This window comes from Ranitomeya variabilis, chromosome 3 (assembly GCF_051348905.1).
Source record: "Ranitomeya variabilis isolate aRanVar5 chromosome 3, aRanVar5.hap1, whole genome shotgun sequence".
Classification (NCBI taxonomy): domain Eukaryota; kingdom Metazoa; phylum Chordata; class Amphibia; order Anura; family Dendrobatidae; genus Ranitomeya; species Ranitomeya variabilis.
The window spans coordinates 652,531,090-652,552,087 of record NC_135234.1 but is presented as its reverse complement, the minus strand read 5'-3'; the positions used below and the strand labels follow the sequence as shown (position 1 = coordinate 652,552,087).

At 43.9% G+C, this 20,998-nt stretch overlaps 1 protein-coding gene and 1 long non-coding RNA gene across 5 annotated transcripts in view; one reads left to right on the top strand and one right to left on the bottom strand.

The window, feature by feature from the left end:
• The first annotated feature begins 2,215 nt into the window (after positions 1-2,215).
• The window catches only part of LOC143816849 (uncharacterized), a 98,516-nt gene continuing 79,733 nt past the window's right edge, over positions 2,216-20,998 (top strand). Inside the window, exon 1 of the long non-coding RNA XR_013224007.1 lies at positions 2,216-2,335. This is a non-coding gene — a long non-coding RNA (uncharacterized LOC143816849). The remainder of the gene's footprint in view (positions 2,336-20,998) is intronic.
• KIF5A (kinesin family member 5A) overlaps positions 6,339-20,998 on the bottom strand; it is a 231,481-nt gene continuing 216,821 nt past the window's right edge. For all 4 annotated transcript variants that reach the window (XM_077297746.1, XM_077297749.1, XM_077297748.1 and 1 more), the window contains 3 exons: positions 19,951-19,978; positions 19,204-19,324; positions 6,339-7,141 (listed from right to left, as the gene is read on the bottom strand). In XM_077297746.1, coding sequence (XP_077153861.1) covers positions 19,246-19,324; positions 19,951-19,978 — 107 coding nt within the window. In that variant the 3' untranslated portion in view covers positions 6,339-7,141; positions 19,204-19,245. The remainder of the gene's footprint in view (positions 7,142-19,203; positions 19,325-19,950; positions 19,979-20,998) is intronic.

The following is a 20,998-nucleotide window of genomic DNA, read 5'->3' as shown; positions in this document are numbered from 1 at the left end:
TGCTGATAGGGGATATAGCAATAAACAGATTAAAAAGGAGTTTAAGACAGCAGAAAAATCCGACAGAAATGAATTGTTATATGGCAATAGGAAAAAGGAAAAGACATCAGCGGCCAATCATGTCATGTTTATTACCGGATACAATAAACAATGGCCAGAACTAGTGGCAATCATGCGTAAGCATTGGGGGGTACTACAGTCAGACCCAATTCTAAAGAAAATTTTGCCTAAGTATCCTTTGATGACTTTAAGATGCTCTAGAAATTTGAAGGACCTGTTAGTACAGAGCCATTATTCCGCTACCTCATGGAAACTACCACAATCAGAATTAAATGGCTTCTTTCCCTGCAATTCCTGTAAAGCCTGTAAAAATCACGTTAAAAGTAAAACACTCGAGAATCACAACGGATCCAGGATATATTATATACGCAAAATGCTCACATGTGCCTCTAAAGGGTCATTTACTACGCTCGTTGTCCCTGTGGAAAAGTTTATATAGGTCTTACGACACGGGAGTTAATAATTAGAACTAGGGAGCACATAAGGGACATCGAGAAGGCGGCAGCTATTGAAGATTTAAATGGACTAAAAACTTTGCCAAGGCACTTTAAGATATATCATAACTGTGATCCGAGTGATTTAAAAATTCATGCCATTAATCAAGTGCAATTAGGCTTCAGGTGGGTAACCTTGGCAAAATTCTAGCACAAAAAGAGAGCCGATGGATCTATTTACTGGGAACTATGGTTCCACAAGGGCTGAATGAAACCACAGGCTTTTCCGCATTTTTGTAACTGTAATAGTTCTTATTATATATAATACACCTAATCCTGTATTTTAACTATTGTGTGTTTCTTGTTGTTGGTTTTAATTATTTATTTTTTCTGTTTTGTCTAATTTGGAGCCATCATATGAAGCAGCTCTCCTCCTTTTGTTTTCCCACATAGGATGTGAATGGGTCCTGATTCAGATATATATCCGTTGTGGATTATTTTAAAGGGAACCTGTCACCCCCAAAATCAACCGTGAGCTAAGCCCACCGGCATCAGGGGCTTATCTACAGCATTCTGGAATGTTGTAGATAAGCCCCCGATGTATCCTAAAAGATGAGAAAAAGAGGTTAGACTATACGCACCTGGGCGGGCGGTCCGATCCGATAGGTGTCGCGGTCCGGGGCCTCCCATCTTCATAGAATGACATCCTCTTCTGGTCTTCACACTGCGGCTCCGGCACAGGGTACTTTGTCCTGTTGAGGGCAGAGCAAAGTACTGCAGTGCGCAGGCGCCGGGAATGGTCAGAGAGGCCTAGCGCCTGCGCACTGCAGTACTTTGCTTTGCCCTCAACAGGGCAGTCAAAGTACGCCTGCGCCACAGCGTGAAGACAAGAAGAGGACGTCATCTGATAAAGATAGGAGGCGCCAGAACCTCACCCTCGATTTTGGGGGTGACAGATTCCCTTTAATCATGAATTTTTTCATTATGGATTTTTGTATAAAATTCGGGAGTTTGTAATATTCAGTTTTTGTCCATTTATGAACATGCGACTGTTTTGTACATTATATCATTAGTGACTATATTTAATATTAACTATATGTATTTGGGCTTAGTTTATAAAATTATAAACACTACATTATGTATAGTTTAATAGGGTATTACGGTAATTTTGGTAAATTAGTTTTTTCATGGCATATTTATTATAATTGATATAATTTATTAATATTGTCATTATGTGTATGTTTTATGTATGTTATTATTATATGTGTCCATATTTGCACTAGGAATATTGATTTATTACAATACAGCAATTTTTTGGTTTAATTGCTTTTTTTTATATGTATAAATATTACAAATTACACTTCAGTATTTATTCTGCACTTGAATTGCACCTTATAGATTGCTAGTTTATGAAAGTACACGTACAAGCCTATATACAATGAAGTTTTTATTTTTCACAACACCAACATCGCAATATCTGCCCTTATCTCCTTGTAGTGCTATACAATATGCCTGTGTTGTTCGGTGCCCAGTTGGTGCATGCGCAACTCAGGACTACCCCGTGTCTTCCTGCCTCGCTCAAGATGGTGACGCATAGCGTTCCACGCTTGCGTTCCAGCTGCGATGAGAAGGAAGTCACTTTTTACCAGGGAGGAAGTCCAAAGACCGGCGCATGCGCAAAACATCACCGGAGACGCCGACATCAACATCAGCTGTACATGGGGATATTTATAGATGGACAGTTCTAATGGCAACACACATGCCCCCTGTTGAGGAATCCAGTACGGCGAAACGGCGCTGTCGGGGTATCTGAGAGTGCAGGCAGCGGGACCTTTACTTATGTAAGTAACATGATTGAGTTGAGACATGGTCATTAGCATACGGTAATGCACTGAATTGCACTATGCACTTTATACCTTACATGATGCTGCAACACAGTTAATATAACAATGATTTATTGCACTGGGCATTCTATAAAGGTGTTGTTGGCTGAGCATTAAAACTGGTTAGGTGCAATACGGCATTAATCATATATGTTCCATTGCTCATAGTCCCTGTTCTCTGTTTTACCCTCAGTTATATTGTGTAATTCCCTTGTTTTATTTTAAATATATATGTGAAATAAATTATTGGATTTTAATAGTACAGTACTTTGGTTTTGCCTCTTTTTTTCCTGTTATATATATGGGGAATTTGGTCAGTATTAAGTATTTGGAGGTTACAATTATATGATTGGACTTTTGGAGATGTAATGTATTTACATATGTATAGAAATACATGCAGCCGCACGCTCTGGTCCTGAGTGTCGGCAGCAGTGCCGGGTATTGATGCGGGAGACTCTCGTGAGTTTCTCGCATTGCACTTGCACGTGTGACCCCGGCCTAACTCTTTAATACATACTCCATGTCTGCCCCATCTATGCCAATTATGTATTCCCAGCAAACCTCTTTAAAGTGTCGTCATACACACTGCATCCATTAACGAGCTCTTGGACCTGTCTGGTGTGCTTACTTTGAACATCCATGTCAGAATGGCTGTAAAATCCTGGTATTAATATGAGCTGGATATATTTTAGCATGAAATACTCATTTTATTATTAATGAGGGAGAATTTCAAAACAAATTATGGAGCCATCCTGACATGAATTCTAAAAGTAAGTACAACAGCCTCATTAGGACATTAAGAGATATATCTAACAAAGTATGCCGATTGCAGTGTGAAATCAGGAGACAGATCAGCTATGCATTAAACCTACAAAATCTCACAAAAATCCATATTAGAAAATGGTCACATACATGGAGGTAAACATTCTGGAAATTTTCAGAATTGGAAATATATGATATAATAGAGAAATCATGGCACAGGCATTTTTGCTGGACTTCCTAACAGTAGTCCATTGAAGATTATTACAGTCATCCTCTCAGCCGTCACTGGCTAAATGATAACAACAATGGGCTCCATTTAAGAGTCTAGCAGAGGATAAAGGTTCAGTGTCCTTAGGGCATCCTGAGGATAGGCCATCCACGTTTAACCGGCGGAGCCTTGACCTTTGAGACCCCACCAATCCGCACTTAGGAGGCTTTTTTGTTATGTTTTTGATCTTTAACGCTTTGAGTAGGTTGAAAAAAATGATAAAATGCAATGTCTTTCTAGTTTTGCACACTTGAACTGACCACATAAAATTTACACCTCACATTTTTTGTCAGTTAATAATGCTTATGAGGACACCAGATACCCAGGTTTATTGGTAGGACATACCTATACATACATCTATACCTATACATACATCTACAAGGCTACTTAAATCCTGCCCCCAACCCTTCCAGGGAAGCCCCAAATCCAAATCTGTAGAATTTTGGGGCACAAGTTGAGAACTTGAGTGAGACCCGCCACTTGCATGAAACCTGTCTGCAATTTGGCCAAGTATTTTTTTCTTCGTTTTTTTCTTTCTTTTAAGAGTAGCTCTAAATTAGTTGCATGACAACCAGTCGCACGACTTTTCTAAGAAATCCTGGAGCCTTAAGGGGGTTATACAGTATTACACAACACCTTCTTAAGTGCTCAGCATAACATAAAAAATCATACACTTACCTTCTGGACTAGCGGCACTAAGGGTGCTGTGATTCCCATGGTCGCGTGACCACTGCTGCCAATCAGTGGCATCTCCTCCTGTACCAGTTGGTGACTTGTATTGTTCATGATTATTGTACTTGTTTTTATTGTGTATACCTCTTTTCACATGTAAAGCGCCATGAAATAAATGGCGCTATAATAATAAATAATAATAACTAACCATTTGCAGCCATTTAGTATTTCCAGATACGTAAAGGCTGCAATCAATCAGCGTCACAAAACAAAATAACAGCGCTGACATTGCAGGAGTGGCGTTGGTCGGGGAGGAAAGTACATGATTTTTATTTTTGTGGGGTGCTTAAGCAATTAAGTAAATGTTGTTCAGTAGTGGACAAACCCTTTAAAACTGTACAGCTTGTCCAATATATGAATTTCACAAATCCATGAACTTTAAGGCTATGTTCCAATTATGAGATTTTGATGCATTTTTGATGTGCAAATTTTTGTTTCTTCAAAAACGTGGACTCTGAGGCTATGTGCACACGTTGCGGATTTGATGCTGCAGATTCGCAGCAGTTTTCCATGCGGTGTACAGTACCATGTAAACCTATAGAAAACAAAATCCGCAGTGCCCATGGTGTGGAAAATACCGTGCGGAAACACTGCGTTGTTTATTCCGCAGCATGTCAATTCTTTGTGCGGATTCCGCAGCGTTTTACACCTGCTCCTCAATAGGAATCCGCAGGTGAAATCTGCACAAAAAACGCTGGAAATCCGCACTGCTTTCTACCTGCGGATTTTTCAAAATCTGCGTGGAAAAATCCACACACAAATCCGCAACGTGGGCACATAGCCTTAAGGTACCTTCACACGAAACGACTTTGTAATGATATCGCTAGCGATCCGTGACGTTGCAGCGTCCTGGCTAGCGATATCGTTTAGTTTGACACGCAGCAGCGATCAGGATCCTGCTGTGATGTCGCTGGTCGCTGAATAAAGTTCAGAACTTTATTTGGTCGTCCGATTGCCGTGTATCGTTGTGTTTGACAGCAAAAGCAACGATACCAGCGATATTTTACACTGGTAACAAGGGTAAACATCGGGTTACTAAGTGCAGGGCTGCACTTAGTAACCCGATGTTTACCCTGGTTACCAGTGTAAAATGTAAAAAAAAAAAACAGTACATGCTCATCTACGCATCCCCCGCCGTCTGCTTCCCACACTGACTGAGCGCCGCAAAGTGAAAGTGAAAGCACAGCACAGCGGTGACGTCACCGCTGTGCCCTGCTACTGCCGGCGCTCAGTCAGTCAGTCAGTCAGTCAGTGCAGGAAGCGGACGCCGGGGGACGCGAATGTAAGTATGTACTGTTTGTTTTTTTTACATTTTACGGTGGTAACCAGGGTAAACATCGGGTTACTAAGCGCGGCCCTGCGCTTAGTAACCCGATGTTTACCCTGGTTACCCAGGGACCTCGGCATCGTTGGTCGCTGGAGAGCGGTCTGTGTGACAGCTCTCCAGCGATCAAACAGCGACGCTGCAGCGATCGGCATCGTTGTCGCTATCGCTGCAGCGTCGTTTCGTGTGAAGGTACCTTTACAGATCCAGAAAATTGGATGTGATTCACAGAAATCTCCTCCCCCCCTGTGCTTCTTATTTACTCTGCATAAACAGACTTGCGGTGCTTGTCTCACATTCACAACATGTCAACTTCTATTGTGGGTATGCTGAGTTTTATGTGCGGATTTGTCCCATAAACTTGCCTTAGATGCCGAAAATATGCAGGTAAAAAACAGCAGAAACACAACAAAAATGCATGTAATCTGCACTTAAGTATGTCAATAAAGTTTTGTCAAAGCCAAATACCAGAAAGTATAAAAAACAAAGCAGCTTTATTCAAAGAATGACACACACACAAAAAGAGACAAAAAACAGAGTCAAAAACACATGTAAAAAAAAAACACATGTAAAAAACGCAATGAAAAAAACGCAAGCAACTTCACTTAAATAATAGGTGCAGAAACATTGCAGCGTCAAAAACTCGCCAAAAGCTCATCATGGGAACATAGCCAAAAAGGAGCTGAACACCCTACCATGTATCACTACTAACTGATGAGGCAAAAAACTGCGACCCATATAGAACAATACACAGAAGAGAACGCTGTTTACCCCAGACTGAATCTCCATATCATCATTCTAACAGATTGTTGCAGTCATGTCATGTAGTTTATCAAAGTAGTCATTTAAAATATATAAAAAGAAAAAAAACAAAATAAAGAGTTGAATAATCTTTATTGGAAATTTCCCAACTTACTCTACAATTAAAAAATAAAACAATAATAAATAGTATCTGTAAATTCAAGACACAGACATACACTGGAGACAGAACAGTGCGATGGATCATGCTCACTAAAAGGGAAAGTTTCATTATTTATCCTATTTTACAGATCGAGATTTTATTTTCTTCTACATTTTTTCTTTTTTATGTAGCCTAGAAGTTTTATTCTTGATTTCTACTCTGCAAAGTAGCCGACCATTTGTATACAATGCTGCTGCGTTGGCTGCTTTACATTTCCCCTGAGGTTCTTTGCATTCGATTCTTGGCAAATACTGGGGACTGAACGCAGGTGGTTTGTAGATGGCCATTTATATACTGTATATATAGTCCTTACTTAGATATAAAATGTTTTTAATGAAAATTTCTCTTTACCCATGTTCTCATCCAGCGGATTGTCAAGCACTGAATAGACAACTATACATCATTTTCATTGTCACATTTTATTCCATTCCTTTGGATACATTACTAACCCCAGGTAAATGACACAGTGCGTGATTTGACAGGTATACATTAAGTTTCCCTAGAGGACTGAGATTAAAACACGAGTGGGTACATAATTGAGTGCATTGCAAAGGTAGAGAATAAACATTAGCAGCTGTTAGTATACAGTACGTTAACAGAGCACGGTAGAAAGACATTGAGCTAGAGTCATACAGGGAAGAAGGTAATGTTTGGCAGCAGAGGCCACAGGAAGCTAACTTGCAGCATGCTGGGAATAAGCTTCAGTTCCTTTGGAGACTGGAAGTGGAAAAGAAGAAAGAAAAAAGCAGAGGGAGATCAATAGATTAGTGCATTAGAAAGGAAAGAACAGCGGTGCATTACCGGGCGGAAACTACTGTCTTTGCTCTAGTCGTACATAAAGTAGCGAGTTCTGATTTTCATGTGACAAAGTGTAACGTTGGAGGAACGGGGTTTCTTCTAATAATAGACAGTCTTGGGTGAAAAGATGGATGAGGCCTGTGATTAAGGTGAAGCCAATGTTATTTATCTCTAAAAATACAACGCGTTCCAGCCACTTCACCACAACTTTGATGGGACCCTAAACCGGATACTTACGAAATCCTCCATCGTTTGCAGCCAAGACTGTCCATCACTTGGAGAAACACTGAGACCACAAGTGCTCCATTTTGCTTGCTTTTCCTGACGGTTCTGATTGGCATCTGTGGGACGAGTACTGTGGCGGCACGGTGGATATTTTATCAAGACTTCTATGGAGTTGTGACCACCATAGCACAACCCCATAACGTGTGCACCTACACCTCTGGCTTGGTCCTCCCTTACCTACATGGACTATGTTGGGAATTTCTTCTATATGCCTCGATGTTTGCTGACAGTCATGCAGTTTGGTAAACTAAGATGTACCAAAGCTAAAGGCACCAAACTAAAATTCCACAACAAATCTTATATCTTTGGATATAGAATTTTCAGAGCTTCAAAAGAAGTGAATGGAGACAAATGCTTGGAGAGCTCTTAAAATTCCTGATGGGGCAAGACGAGGCCCCATTCTTGAGATAAACGTGTGTCCAACATTTATCAGACATTTTATCATATTCTGTTGATAAACCATAAATATCCTAGATGGAAATGCTCCACTATAGTAGTAAAGTGAAATAACATAATTGTATATTCAGACTGCCAGCGCTTTCCCACAATTTTCCATATGGTTCTATCACAGGGTTTGCATGGGGACAAGTGTTCATCCCATGCCATCCATAGCAGGAGCTGGCTGTAATGCACAGATATGCTCCTGGCGCGTGCGATGGGACCGGACTTATCTCCAATCCCAATACATTAACCCATTGAATACCACTGTCAGTAGTTACAGGGGCATGTGAGGAGTTTGATAAAGGGAGAAAGCTAATTGTTAAGGCAATAAGGATGTCTGACTATTGCTCCATGTCTGCCATGGTCCTCTGCCTTTTACATCCTAGGTCTAATAGGCTGCTTGTAAGTTTAACACTTAAAGACTAGGTAGCGCATTTTTGGATTTTTTTTTAAACTTTTTAACATGTTCACCAAATGCTAAAACTGACCAGCCATTATGATTCTCCAGGTCATTACGAGTTCACAGACACCAAACATATTTAGGTTCTATTTAAGAGGTAAAAAAAAATCCCAAGTTTGTTAAAAAAAAAAAAAAAAGATGTTGCTATTTTCCAAGATCCGTAGCGTCTCCATTTTTCTGGGCCGGGTAAGGGCTTATTTTTAGCCCACCGATCTGTCGTTTTTATTGCTACCCTTTTGGTGTGTATACGATCTTTTCATCACCCGTTACTGCATTTTTTTGCAATGTTGCAGCGACCAAAAAAATAGGGATTTTTGTGTACTCACCATAAAATCATTTTCTCCAAGTCATTCATTGGGGGACACAGACCGTGGGGTGTATGCCACTAGGAGGCTGACACTAAGTGATACAAAGAAAGATAGCTCCTCCCCTGCAGTATACACCCTCCTGCTATCTCTCAGCTAACCAGTTCAGTGCAAAAGCAGTAGGAGATCAATAACAATATATAAGTGTATAACATGTCACATTATATATGAGAGTTTAGCATGTCAAATTATAAAGCAAGCACAAGCTAATAATAGGGAGGGAGCTGTGTCCCCCAATGAATGGCTCGGAGAAAAGGATTTTACGGTGAGTACACAAAAATCCCTATTTCTCCTATGCCTCATTGGGGGACACAGACCAGGGGACACAGACCGTGGGACGTCCAAAGCAGTCCCTGGGTGTGGACAACATCAGATCATGCCCTGTGTAACCGCTACTTACAAGTGCGACACTGCAGCCTGCAGAGTCCGCCTGCCCAGACTCACATCTGTGGAAGTCTGGGAATTATAGTGCTTCAAGAATGCATGCAGACTAGACGAACCTGCAAGCTTGCAGGCATGCTGTGCCGATGCCTGGAATCCAAGAAACCTCGATAGACAGGGAGATAGACAGACATCTAACATGGAAGGACTCCTGGATTGTGTAACAAATCCACCAAGCTAACATGGCCGATGGAACGGCTAAACCCTTCCTGTAACCGTCAGAAAACCGTCCTCTTACAGTGAGGTAGCCCAAATCAAGTGTCCAACCTTCGGAAGGACGCCGTCCTCGAGATGTACCTACTGAGAGCACTCACCACGTCCAGTGTATGGGGAACCCATTCCGTTATGTGGACTGGTGCGGAAAGAGATAAGGGAAGAACGATGCCCTCATAACTGTGGGAATACAATACCACCTTGGTAACAAGGGACGGGGATGGCCTGAGGGCAACCTTGCGTTGATGGTAACAAGGGAAAAAAGTCTGAAAGAACAGAGCGGCTAGCTCCGAAGACTCGTCAGGATGAGATCGCAGAGAAAAAAGGGCGACCTTCCCTGATAGTTAAGTCTGTTCGGATCAAAAGGAGTCTACTGTAAGAATCCCAGGATTATTAAGGTCCCAAAGATCTAACGGTATGCGATAGGAAAGAACCACATGTGAAGACTCCCTGCGAGGAAGTCCATATTTGCAGTTTTGTTGTAATAAGACGGAAAAATACTAGTTCCACAAATGAGAAAACCTGATGGTCAGTGCGGATTTCCCAGGATCACTGGGGCCCTTCCTGCTTCCGAAAAGATCTCGGAAGTAGTGGAAGAGTGGTGAGGAAACTGGTACCATGGAAGAACCAGAGCATGCACTGCGATGGCTTTTGGACCTGGAGGCCGAACCATGAACTTAAGAGTACATTGGCATTCAGTCTGGACGCCATCCTACCTACATCTGGAGTGCTCCAGAGAAGACAGATCTGATGGAAGACTTCTGGATGAAGTTCCCACTCAGAAGAGGCGGGACCCTGATGGCGTCCGCCGCCTAGAGTTCTACTCCTGAGATGTGTAGTGCCGAGATCACCTGAATGATAGATCTCAGCCCATCAGAGAATGTGATGTACCTCGACAATGACGCCTGACCGTGAGTACCTGCTAGATGATTGACGTATGGCACAGCCGTGGCATTGTCCGATTGAATTCAGATGGAGTGACCCGCCAGAAGGCAGTGCACCTGCCGTAGAACTAGCCGTACCGTTCGGATCCCCAGAACAATGATCAGGAAAGGAGGACTGGCATCGGTAGTCACTAATAACCCCAGTGCTTAATGGATAAAAATTACCTTTTATTAATTAATTTCTTAAAAATTCCTAATTGGTGCACTACAAAAACCATGACAACAACATACCATAGAAAAGACCAGGGTGGTGCCTGACCCTGCACTCCACTACATGCACCCTACCTGCCAGCGGAGGTTGGCATCCTATTACCTGCGCAAATGGCGCCCCTGCTCACCGTCGACTATCCCTTCTACCCTTAGCGGGCCCTAATGAGGTGGGATAAGACTGTCTTAATCATACATATCAAACCCCAATCATTTGTATAGTCCATTGATAGAGTGGCAGATCTCTGATTGCATCTATCCTGCCCCTACCTGTCAGCGGAGGTTGGCACCCTATTTTTGTATGCCAGTGGGTCCCCGCTCCTCGGCGGCTATCCTTTATCCTGTCCCTTATGAGGTAATTGAGGGCAAGATTAACTAAGGTGCTGCAGTGCTTTGAAGTGTAAAAAGTGTTCCTCAGGATTACTTATATATATGTATATCTGGATCCCCTTCACATAATACTCATTCACAATACATATACACAGGACACAATATGGTTAATGATACATAATTCCGGATACCAGATCCAATCTTGTATATATCCGGATCCCCTTATGACACTCATTCACAGGGTATATATACTATACAAGACACTAATTGATGATACAAAAATTTAGGATACCAGATCCAATCCGTATATTAACCGTTGAGATATTAGACAAATCCCTTTCCAAGGGATTTGTCTGGTATCTGGTATCCTAAATTTTTGTATCATCAAATCATCAATTAGTGTCTTGTGTCAATTAGAGCGGTAGCAAGGCCGAAGGACAAGGTCATGATTTGAAAATGTTGTTCACGAAAGGAAAAGCGAGGGAATTTTTGAAGAGTGGAAAACATAGGAATGTGAAGGTAAGCATCCCGAATGTCAGTGGATGCCAGAAAATCCACCTTTTTCCGTTGAAGTAATGGCTGAGCGGAGGAACTCCATCCGAAGAAGGGGGACCTTGTCAAGCTTGGTAGAAGTGTGAGGTTCAGGGTCGGTCTTACTTTTCGGTCCCCATTTTGGAACCAAGATCCCTTAGATCTAGGCCATCCTGGACAACTTATCCACTGCTGGTTGAGTCTATAGGAAATCAAAACAGTTAAGGTCTCTGACCAAGAGACCATTGCTCTAGCAACATATGCGGCAGCTAAGGAACTGGAGGCCGCAAGATGGAACAAACTAGATTTGCTATCTGACAGTCCGTTGTATTTTTAATTGATGACCCAACAGGTAGGGATACTGGTACATATACCACAGGAGATTCTACCTGTTTAATATGCCAAGTGGCAGAACGCGCGGCTGCATGCAGAAGGTCAGGAAAAAACGTCTCTTACTATCGCCGCTCTCTTTTGACAGTGCGGAGTTAAAATGATGAACCCTCGATCCACCATCCTCTTAACAGGGAAGTGGAGAGGGATCGTCTGCCTTCTTGCATCATCTGCTAAATAGTGGAGATGCAGAGGGTGTGTTTGGATGCCAAATAGGGAGCCTCTGTACATCCACAGAGTTAAGGACCCTGGGTGGACAGGGCTGGTTGTCCAGCATTAGGCCTGGCTGTAGAAGAGGATACATGGAGGCGACACTCCATGAGCTCGTCTATCGATAGTGTGGGGCGATCGGTGCCCTTTAAAAGGACCCGTCGCCCTTAAGAATCAGACCAGGCTTGGCATCTCACATTTTAGGTGGGTATACGTGGAGTGGACACCCCGCGTGTTTGCATATTGGCTGAAAAAGGATACCGCGCTTGCAGAGGCTTCTGTCCAGTGGATCGCTTATCCGGACGCTACCTGTCCGGGTGAATGGCAAATGCTCTGCGAGGGAGTTTAGTTTCCTCATGAGGGACACTGCGTGATCTAGAGTAGAACCAAAGTCCTCGTCAATCTACAGAGATTGGTTGATGATATAAATAGGCGAATCCATCCTTTTCTGAAGTTCTGGTGAGTCCAGAACCAAGCATGTACGTTTCTAGACACCTGTACGTTTCTAGAAAACTTGCAGCTCCTGCTAGCCGACGGCTTGCATGAAGGAAGGGACATCTATATTGGTCCTGCGAGCCACAGAGGGTTCACGGAGGGAATCAATCGCTTGTCAGAGAATCCATGGGTTGCGGCAGTGACGAAGCCCACTCAGGGAACTAGGTACTCTGGGATAAGCTGGGATCGGCGGCGGAGGGCTCCTGAGCTCATTTAGGGTGACCGGCTTCGGACTGGTCATGTGCCTTTAAGACAAGGGAATACTGGTCATGTGCCCTTAAGACCAGGGAATACTGGTCATGTGCCTTGAAGACTAGGAAATATTGGTCATGCGCCCCTAAGAAAAGGTAATACTGGTCATGTGCCTTTAAGATCAGGGAATATGGGTCATGAGCCTTTAAGACCAGGGAATACTGGTCATGTGCCTTTAAGACCAGGCAATGCTGGTCATGTGCCTTTAAGACCAGGAATACTGGTCCTGTGCCTTTAAGACCAGGGAATACGGGTCATGTGCCTTTAAGACCAGGGAATACTGGTCCTGTGGCTTTAAGACCAGGCAGGAGATACTGGTCATGTTAAGTACAGGGGGAAGATGCAGGGGAAGAGTGCAATACTTCCTTAACCAGTTGCAGAGTCGTTGTGCCCCTTTAATGCAAAACCATAGCGTGTGTGTGTGTGTGTGTGTGTGTGTGCTGGCAGGGTGGACCAAGATGGCCACCGGGAGTTGCAGAGGTGGTAAAGTCTCGCAGAGAGCGAGGGGCGCCAATTTGGGGGGCGGAGCCTCATGACTTCCATGAATAGGCCCAAGCCGGGGCCTAAATTTCTGCAGCCGGCGTGAGCAATACCAGCGTTGCTGAGGGAAGCGATCGCTCCCGTGCCAGGGAAGAAGCGCCAGAAAAGGTGGGCGGAGCCGCCTTAGCGCGCCACGCGGCTTCCGGGATGCGGCCTACACATCGGCCGAAGCCGGGGGCTACATTTTTGCAGCCAGCCGGAGCGTTACCTCAGGGAGGTGGGCCACAGGGAAGCTGAGGCTGCCTGCAAGCATGTGAATTTCCCACTGCAGAGGCCCATCGCTGACAGGATCCACTCACCATCAGTGCGCGTCCCAGCATGGAGCCACCGCGATGACTGGGTTACAGCGCCGAGGAAAGCGCGCGCACTCTATTGTTCTGCTGCAGGTCAGGTATTGCATGGTGGATGGTGCAGGGATAAAACACAATCCACCATCCCTTTGTTAGGGAGGTGGAGAGGAACCGTCCGCCTCCTTGTGCCATCTGCTTTAACAGTGGTGGGACAGTGGGGGCCGCTCGGACGCCGAAGAGAAGGAGCCTCTGTACATCCACGGAGTTCAGCCCCAGATGGACAGGGCCAGTTGTCCGGTATTAGGCCTGGCTCCAGGAGAGGATACATGAAGGCGACACTCCATGTGCTCGCCCGTTGCTGGTGTGGGGAGATCGGGACTCGAAGGAACCTTCGCCCCTGAAGTGAGCTCAGGCATGGCTTCCCACGTCGCAGGAGAGGGTATGGGTAGGCAACACTCCGCGTGCTCGCCTGTTGATGATTCGGGGAGATCGGAGCCTTGAAAGGATCGCCCCCTTCACTCCGTTAATTAAAAAATAAAAATTTAAAGAAAAGTAAAAAATAAAATAAAAACGTTGGGGTCTGAACCAGACCCATGTGCCTCCTACAGACACTAAACAAGAACTGGTTAGCTGAGAGCCAGCAGGAGGGGTGTATACTGCAGGGGAGGAGATCACTTTCTTTGTATGACTATGGGTATGTGCACACATTCAGGAATTTTCGCGTTTTTTTTCGTGTTTTTTCGAGACAAAAACGCGATAAAAACGGATAAAAATGCATACATATGCATCCCATCATTTAGAATGCATTCCGCAATTTTTGTGCACATGATGCGTTTTTTTCCGCGAACAAAAACGCATCACAGTAAAAAAAGCAGCATGTTCATAAATTTTGCGGATTTTTTGCGTTTTTCCCGTTATTTAATGCATTGGGAAAAAATGTGCAAAAAAAACGCATGGGGATTTCTGGCAGAAATGTCCGGTTTTTGTCAGGAAATTTCTGCAAGAAATCCTGAACGTGTGCACATAACCTTAGTGTCAGCCTCCTAGTGGCAGCAGCAGCATACACCATGGGCTGTGACCCCCAATGAGGCGTAGGAGAAAACAGAATCCTCATGTTTTGATTTTTTTTCTTGCTACGCCGTTTACCGATTGGATTAATTCTTTATAGATGTTGATAGCTCGGGTGATTCTGAACACGGCAATACCAAATATGTGTATATTTGATTGGGGGGTGATTTTAACTTTTACATTTTTTTATATTTTTAAAACCATTTTTTAAAAACTTTTTACTTGCTTCATTAGTCTCCATGGAAGACTAGAAGCTGCCATAACCTGATCGCTTGTACTACATAGTATGTAGCAGAAATACTCACTTGCTTTGAATGTCGACTGCTGGGCAGCTCTCATAGCTTTCAGGCTATAACAACCACAGGGGTCTCCTGCTGATCCCCGGGTTGTCATGCCAACCCATTGGCGATCCGCGGTCACGTGACACAGGCGCCGATGGGCGGGGTTAATGACGTGCTTCTTGCGCATGCATGTTAAATGCCGCTGTCAGAGTTTGACAGCGGCATTTAACATGTTAACAGCCGCGGGTAGGTCGCGATTCCACCCGCGGCTCTTAGGGTCAGATCGCCGGAGCCTGCACCAAACAGGGGGAGGCGTCCAATGTTGGATATATCTGTCACTGGATGTTAAGGGGTTAAAGGGGTTTTCACACAAACAAAGTTCATTCTAAAGTTGATTTTAATCAATACATCTATCTATATAATCGTCTAAGGGGCACTTCCGTCTGTTTGTCTGTCTGTCTGCCTGTCACGGAAATACCGCGTCACTGATTGGTCGTGAAGGGCACAGTCCGGCGGCGAATTCGCCCCTTCCTACTCTGTCAGTGCCCCCTCCAGTCAGCGCTCACACAGGGTTAATGGCTGCGTTACACCACGTTATGCCGCGGTGTAATGTAGTCCATTAACACTGCTATTAACCCTGTGTGACCAACTTTTTACTATTGATGCTGCCTATGCAGCATCAATGGTAAAAAGATCTAATGTTAAAAATAATAAACAAAATAAAAAATCATTATATTCTCACCTTCCGTCACCTTTCCCGCTGCTCCTCACGACGCTCCGGTCCATGCATTGCGGTCTCGCGAGATGACGACGTAGGGGTCTCGCGAGACCGCTACTTCATCATCTTGCGAGACTGCAATGCATTCTTGGGACCGGAGCGTCGCGAGGAGCATTGGTAAACGCGTCGCCTGGATCCGGGGGCCGACGGAAGGTGAGTATATAACTATTTTTTATTTTAATTCTTTTTTTTAACAGGGATATGGCACCCCCATTGCTATATACTACGTGGGCTGTGTTAGATACTGCTTGGGCTGTGTTATATACTACGTCTCTGTGCTATATACTACGTGGCTGTTGTATATATTACGTGGCTGGGCAATATACTACATCGCTGTGCTCTATACTACGTGGCCTGTGTTATATACTGCATGGGCTGTGTTATATACTAGGTGGCTGAGCTATATACTAGGTGGCTGTGCAATATATTACGTGGCTGTGCAATATATTACGTGGCTTGGCAATATACTACGTGGGCTGTGTTATATACTGCATGGGCTGTGCTATATACTGCGTGGGCTGTGCTATAAACTACGTGGGCTGTGCTATATACTACGTGGCTGTGTTATATACTGCGTGGGCTGTGTTATATACTGCGTGGGCTGTGTTATATACTACGTCTCTGTGCTATATACTACATGGCTGTGGTATATATTAAGTGGCTGGGCAATATACTACATCGCTGTGCTCTATACTACGTGGCCTGTGTTATATACTGCATGGGCTGTGTTATATACTACGTCTCTGTGCTATATACTACGTGGCTGTGCTATATACTACGTGGCTGTGCAATATATTACGTGGCTGGGCAATATACTACGTGTCTGTGCTATATACTACGGGCGCTGTGCTATATACTACGTGGGCTGTGATATATACTACGTGGGCTGTGTTATATACTACGTGGGCTGTGTTATATACTACGTGGGCTGTGTTATATACTACGTGGGCTGTATGCTACTTGGCTGTGCTATATTTCTCTGCTGTATCTGTGCATCATGAATCGTGGTATATGTTAAAGAGGGGGCCCACTGAGACTCTTTCGCCCGGGGCCCTCAAAAACCTGGAGCAGGCCATGGCTTCACTGATTGTTCGCGGCCGGTTGTGACCAATCAGGGACAGGCGAAGTCCGGCCGCGAATTGGCGCAGAATTTGAACCACGCTTCGCTAATTGGTTGTGCCCCGCTGGCCGAATCCTGTGTAGAAATTGCATTATTCTGAAAACTTCATAAATAAACTACATACATATTCTAGAATACCCGATGTGTTAGAATCAGGCCACCATCTAGTATAGGAATAATGATCATTTCCAGAACTGGATGTGTTTAACCCCTTCACCCCCGGAGCTTTTTCCGTTTTTCCGTTTTCGTTTTTCGCTCCCCTCCTTCCCAGAGCCATAACTTTTTTATTTTTCTGGCCATGTGAGGGCTTATTTTTTGCGGGACGAGTTGTACTTTTGAACGACATCATTGGTTTTACCATGTCGTGTACTAGAAAACGGGAAAAAAATTCCAAGTGCAGTGAAATTGCAAAAAAAGTGCAATCCCACACTTGTTTTTTGCTTGCCTATTTTGCTAGGTTCACTAAATGCTAAAACTGACCTGCCATTATGATTCTCCAGGTCAGTACGAGTTCATAGACACCTAACATGACTAGGTTCTTTTTTACCTAAGTGGTGAAAAAAAATTCCAAACTTTGCAAAAAAATAAATAAATAAAATTGCGCCATTTTCCGATACCCGTAGCGTCTCCATTTTTCGTGATCTGGGGTCGGGTGAGGGCTTATTTTTTGCGTGCCGAGCTGGCATTTTTAATGATAGCATTTTGGTGCAGATACGTTCTTTTGATCGCCCGTTATTGCATTTTAATGCAATGTCGTGGCGACCAAAAAAACGTAAATCTGGCGTTTCGATTTTTTTTTTCATTACGCCGTTTAGCGATCAGGTTAATGCTTTTTTTTTATTGATAGATCGGGCGATTCTGAACGCGGCGATACCAAATATGTGTAGGTTGTTTTTTTTTTTAATTGATTTATTTTGATTGGGGCGAAAGGGGGGTGATTTAAACTTTTATATTTTTTTTATTTTTTTCACATTTTTTTTTACTTTTTTTTTTAACTTTTACCATGCTTCTATAGCCTCCATGGGAGGCTAGAAGCAGGCACAGCCCGATCGGCTCTGCTACATAACAGCGATCATCAGATCGCTGTTATGTAGCTAAAATGCAGGTGTGCTGTGAGCGCCGACCACAGGGGGGCGCTCACAGCCACCGGCGATCAGTAACCATAGAGGTCTCCAGGACCTCTATGGTTACAATGTACAAGCATCGCCGACCTCCGATCATGTGACGGGGGTCGGCGATGCGCTCATATCCGGCCGCACGGCCGGATGCGGTAGTTAAATGCCGCTGTCTGAGTTTGACAGCGGCATTTAACTAGTTAATAGCGGCGGGTGATCGCGATTTCACCCGCCGCTATTGCGCGCACATGTCAGCTGTAAAAAACAGCTGACATGTCGCGACTTTGATGTGCGCTCACCGCCGGAGCGCACATCAAAGCGGGGGTCCCGACATGTGACGTACTATTCCGTCACATGTCGGGAAGGGGTTAAATGTTTTTCTCTGCGCTGAGATAATCTTATAAATGTGCCCCTGCTGTGTACTGTGTAATAGCCGTGTCTGACCGTACAGGGACATGGTCTGATCATACCACAGCTCCTGGGCAGGGGAGGAAGCAAAGGAGAGTATACAGACAGGACAGAATGGGATCACAGCTGATTCTTTTTGTAAGGTAAAACATTTTCCTGCCTGTTTTTAAAAAATGTTTGCCTCAAAGAAAGAATCATTTGTATCCCCTGCTGTAATGTCAGTATTTTCTTTTGCTTCCTCCCCTGCCCAGGAGCTGTGTTATGATCAGACCATGTCCCTGCATGGTCAGACACAGTAATTACACAGTACACAGCAGGGGCACATTGATAAGATTATCCCTTTAACTTCAGAATGCCACTTCTTTGTATTTCATTAGAAAATTCACTTACGGTCACCTTAAATCAGAGGTCACATAACCTGTTGTTCTGTCCGTATATTGGACTTGTAGACATGCAATAAATGTGTAAGATGGTAATTCCCCTTTAATACAAATAAAGGGAATCTGTCACCAGATTTCTGGTCTCCTATCTGAGAGCAGCTGTATGGGGCAGAGACCCTGACTACAGTGATGCATCACTTACTTTACTGGTAGCTGCAGTTTTGATACAATCAGTGTTTTATCTGCTGCAGATCTAGCAGTTCTCTGAATGCTGAGCTCTGTATAACCCCGCCCACACCACTGATTGACAGCTTACTACATCAAGCAGCCCAGTAAGTGAGACATCACTGGAATCAGGGTATCTGTCTCTACATCATGCTGCTCTCAGATTAGGTGACAGATTCCTTTTAAAATGTAACTCCTTTCCATTGACTTACCTGGAAGTGCAGGTGAAAAGACACATTTAGTGAACCCTGTTATTAGCTGGCTGCAGTCTCCTGGTGAAGGGGAAATAACTGGGACTGTTCATCAGCCTCACAGCCACATGGCAAGTCACTTCTGGAAAAAGATAAAGCAGAAAATAAATGTACATTAAACATGGAAGATCACAAATAGAAATAATCCAGGCAAAAAAAACAGTGGCAACAAATAAAGTACTTGACTTATTTTACACATTTTAAAAATCCATTAGGTTGCTATTTACAATTTTACTTTCATTATTTAGACTTGGCCATAATAGAACAATATATTAGGGTTCTGTGCCTCAGCAGAAGCAAATAAGGCGAAACTATGTGTCAAGGTGGATCACTGCCTTCGGCATATTTTTATATTGATGGGTTATGATCTATTTTATTTCTCGTGAATATAATAAACGGTGCTCATATGAAAGTACTCTTCAAGACCTATGGATTCACTTCTGGTAGTACTACAGGGTGCAGAATTCCCACTAGCCATGTAAACAAAACACAACAGTGGAACAGAGGAGGGTGTTTTTTTGTTGTTTTGTTTTTAAATGAATGATTTGACAAATGAATGGACATAGTTTAATGGTAAGTTATAGTATATGTTGTTGACATTGTAGTGCATACATTTATTCTACTTTTAATACTCTTTCGGGCTTTTTCAGGTGGGTTTAGGCAGCATTCGCCTGAAAAAGACGCTGTGTGCACATAAAGGGGACTCACCGGTTATCATTGATGTCTGTAGCATTGCCTGTTATCAGCACAAAAGGAGAAAAGACAAAAAAATAAATCACTCTCTTAATAGGACACCAATTCTGTCTGGACTTATGAACTTCACTGCCATATGTCACAGTAAAATATAGTATAATGCACTGCGTGGGTGGTTAGCAATAGAATATAACACATCACACTAACAGAAAAATGTGTGATTCTCCTTGAAGATCAGTAGGTCATTGCGTTCACACACTTATCTAGTGGTTTATTACTTTACATGCCTCCTAGAGATAATTCTATGGCTGAGCAGTAATTGCCTCCACACGTCGGCGGTATGGCAGCTACAACAGCTTATTTACCCTGATTTCTGGCTACAGTAAGAAAGCGGGTCAATAACAAAATTTGTGATCACACTTAGGCCGGTTTCACACGTCAGTGGCTCCGGTGACAGTTTCCTCACGTACCGGAGACACTGACACACGTAGACCCATAAAAATCAATGCATCTGTTCAGATGTCATTGATTTTTTGCGGACCGTGTCTCCGTGTGCCAAACACGGAGACATGTCAGTGTTCGTGGGAGCGCACGTATTACACGGACCCATTAAAGTCAATGGGTCCGTGTAAAACACGGACCTCACACGGACGTTCTCCGTCTGGGGTCCGTGTGCGTGCAGGAGACGGCGCTACAGTAAGCGCTGTCCCCCCCACATGGTGCTGAAGCCGCGATTCATATGTTCCCTGCAGCAGCGTTTGCTGCAGAGAAAATATGAATAATAGTGTTTAAAATAGAGATCTATGTGTCCGCCGCCCTCCCACCCCCTGTGCGCCCCCCCCCCCCCCGCTGTTCAGAAAATACTCACCCGGTCCCTCGTTGGCTGTCACTCCTTCCTCTCTGCCCCCATCTTCTCCTGTATGCGGTCACGTGGGGCCGATCATTTACAATCATGAATAGTCGGCTCCGCCCCTATGGGAGGTGGAGCCACATATTCATGACTGTAAATGATCGGCCCCATGTGACCGCATACACTAGAAGCAGCGGCCAGACCAGGATGCAG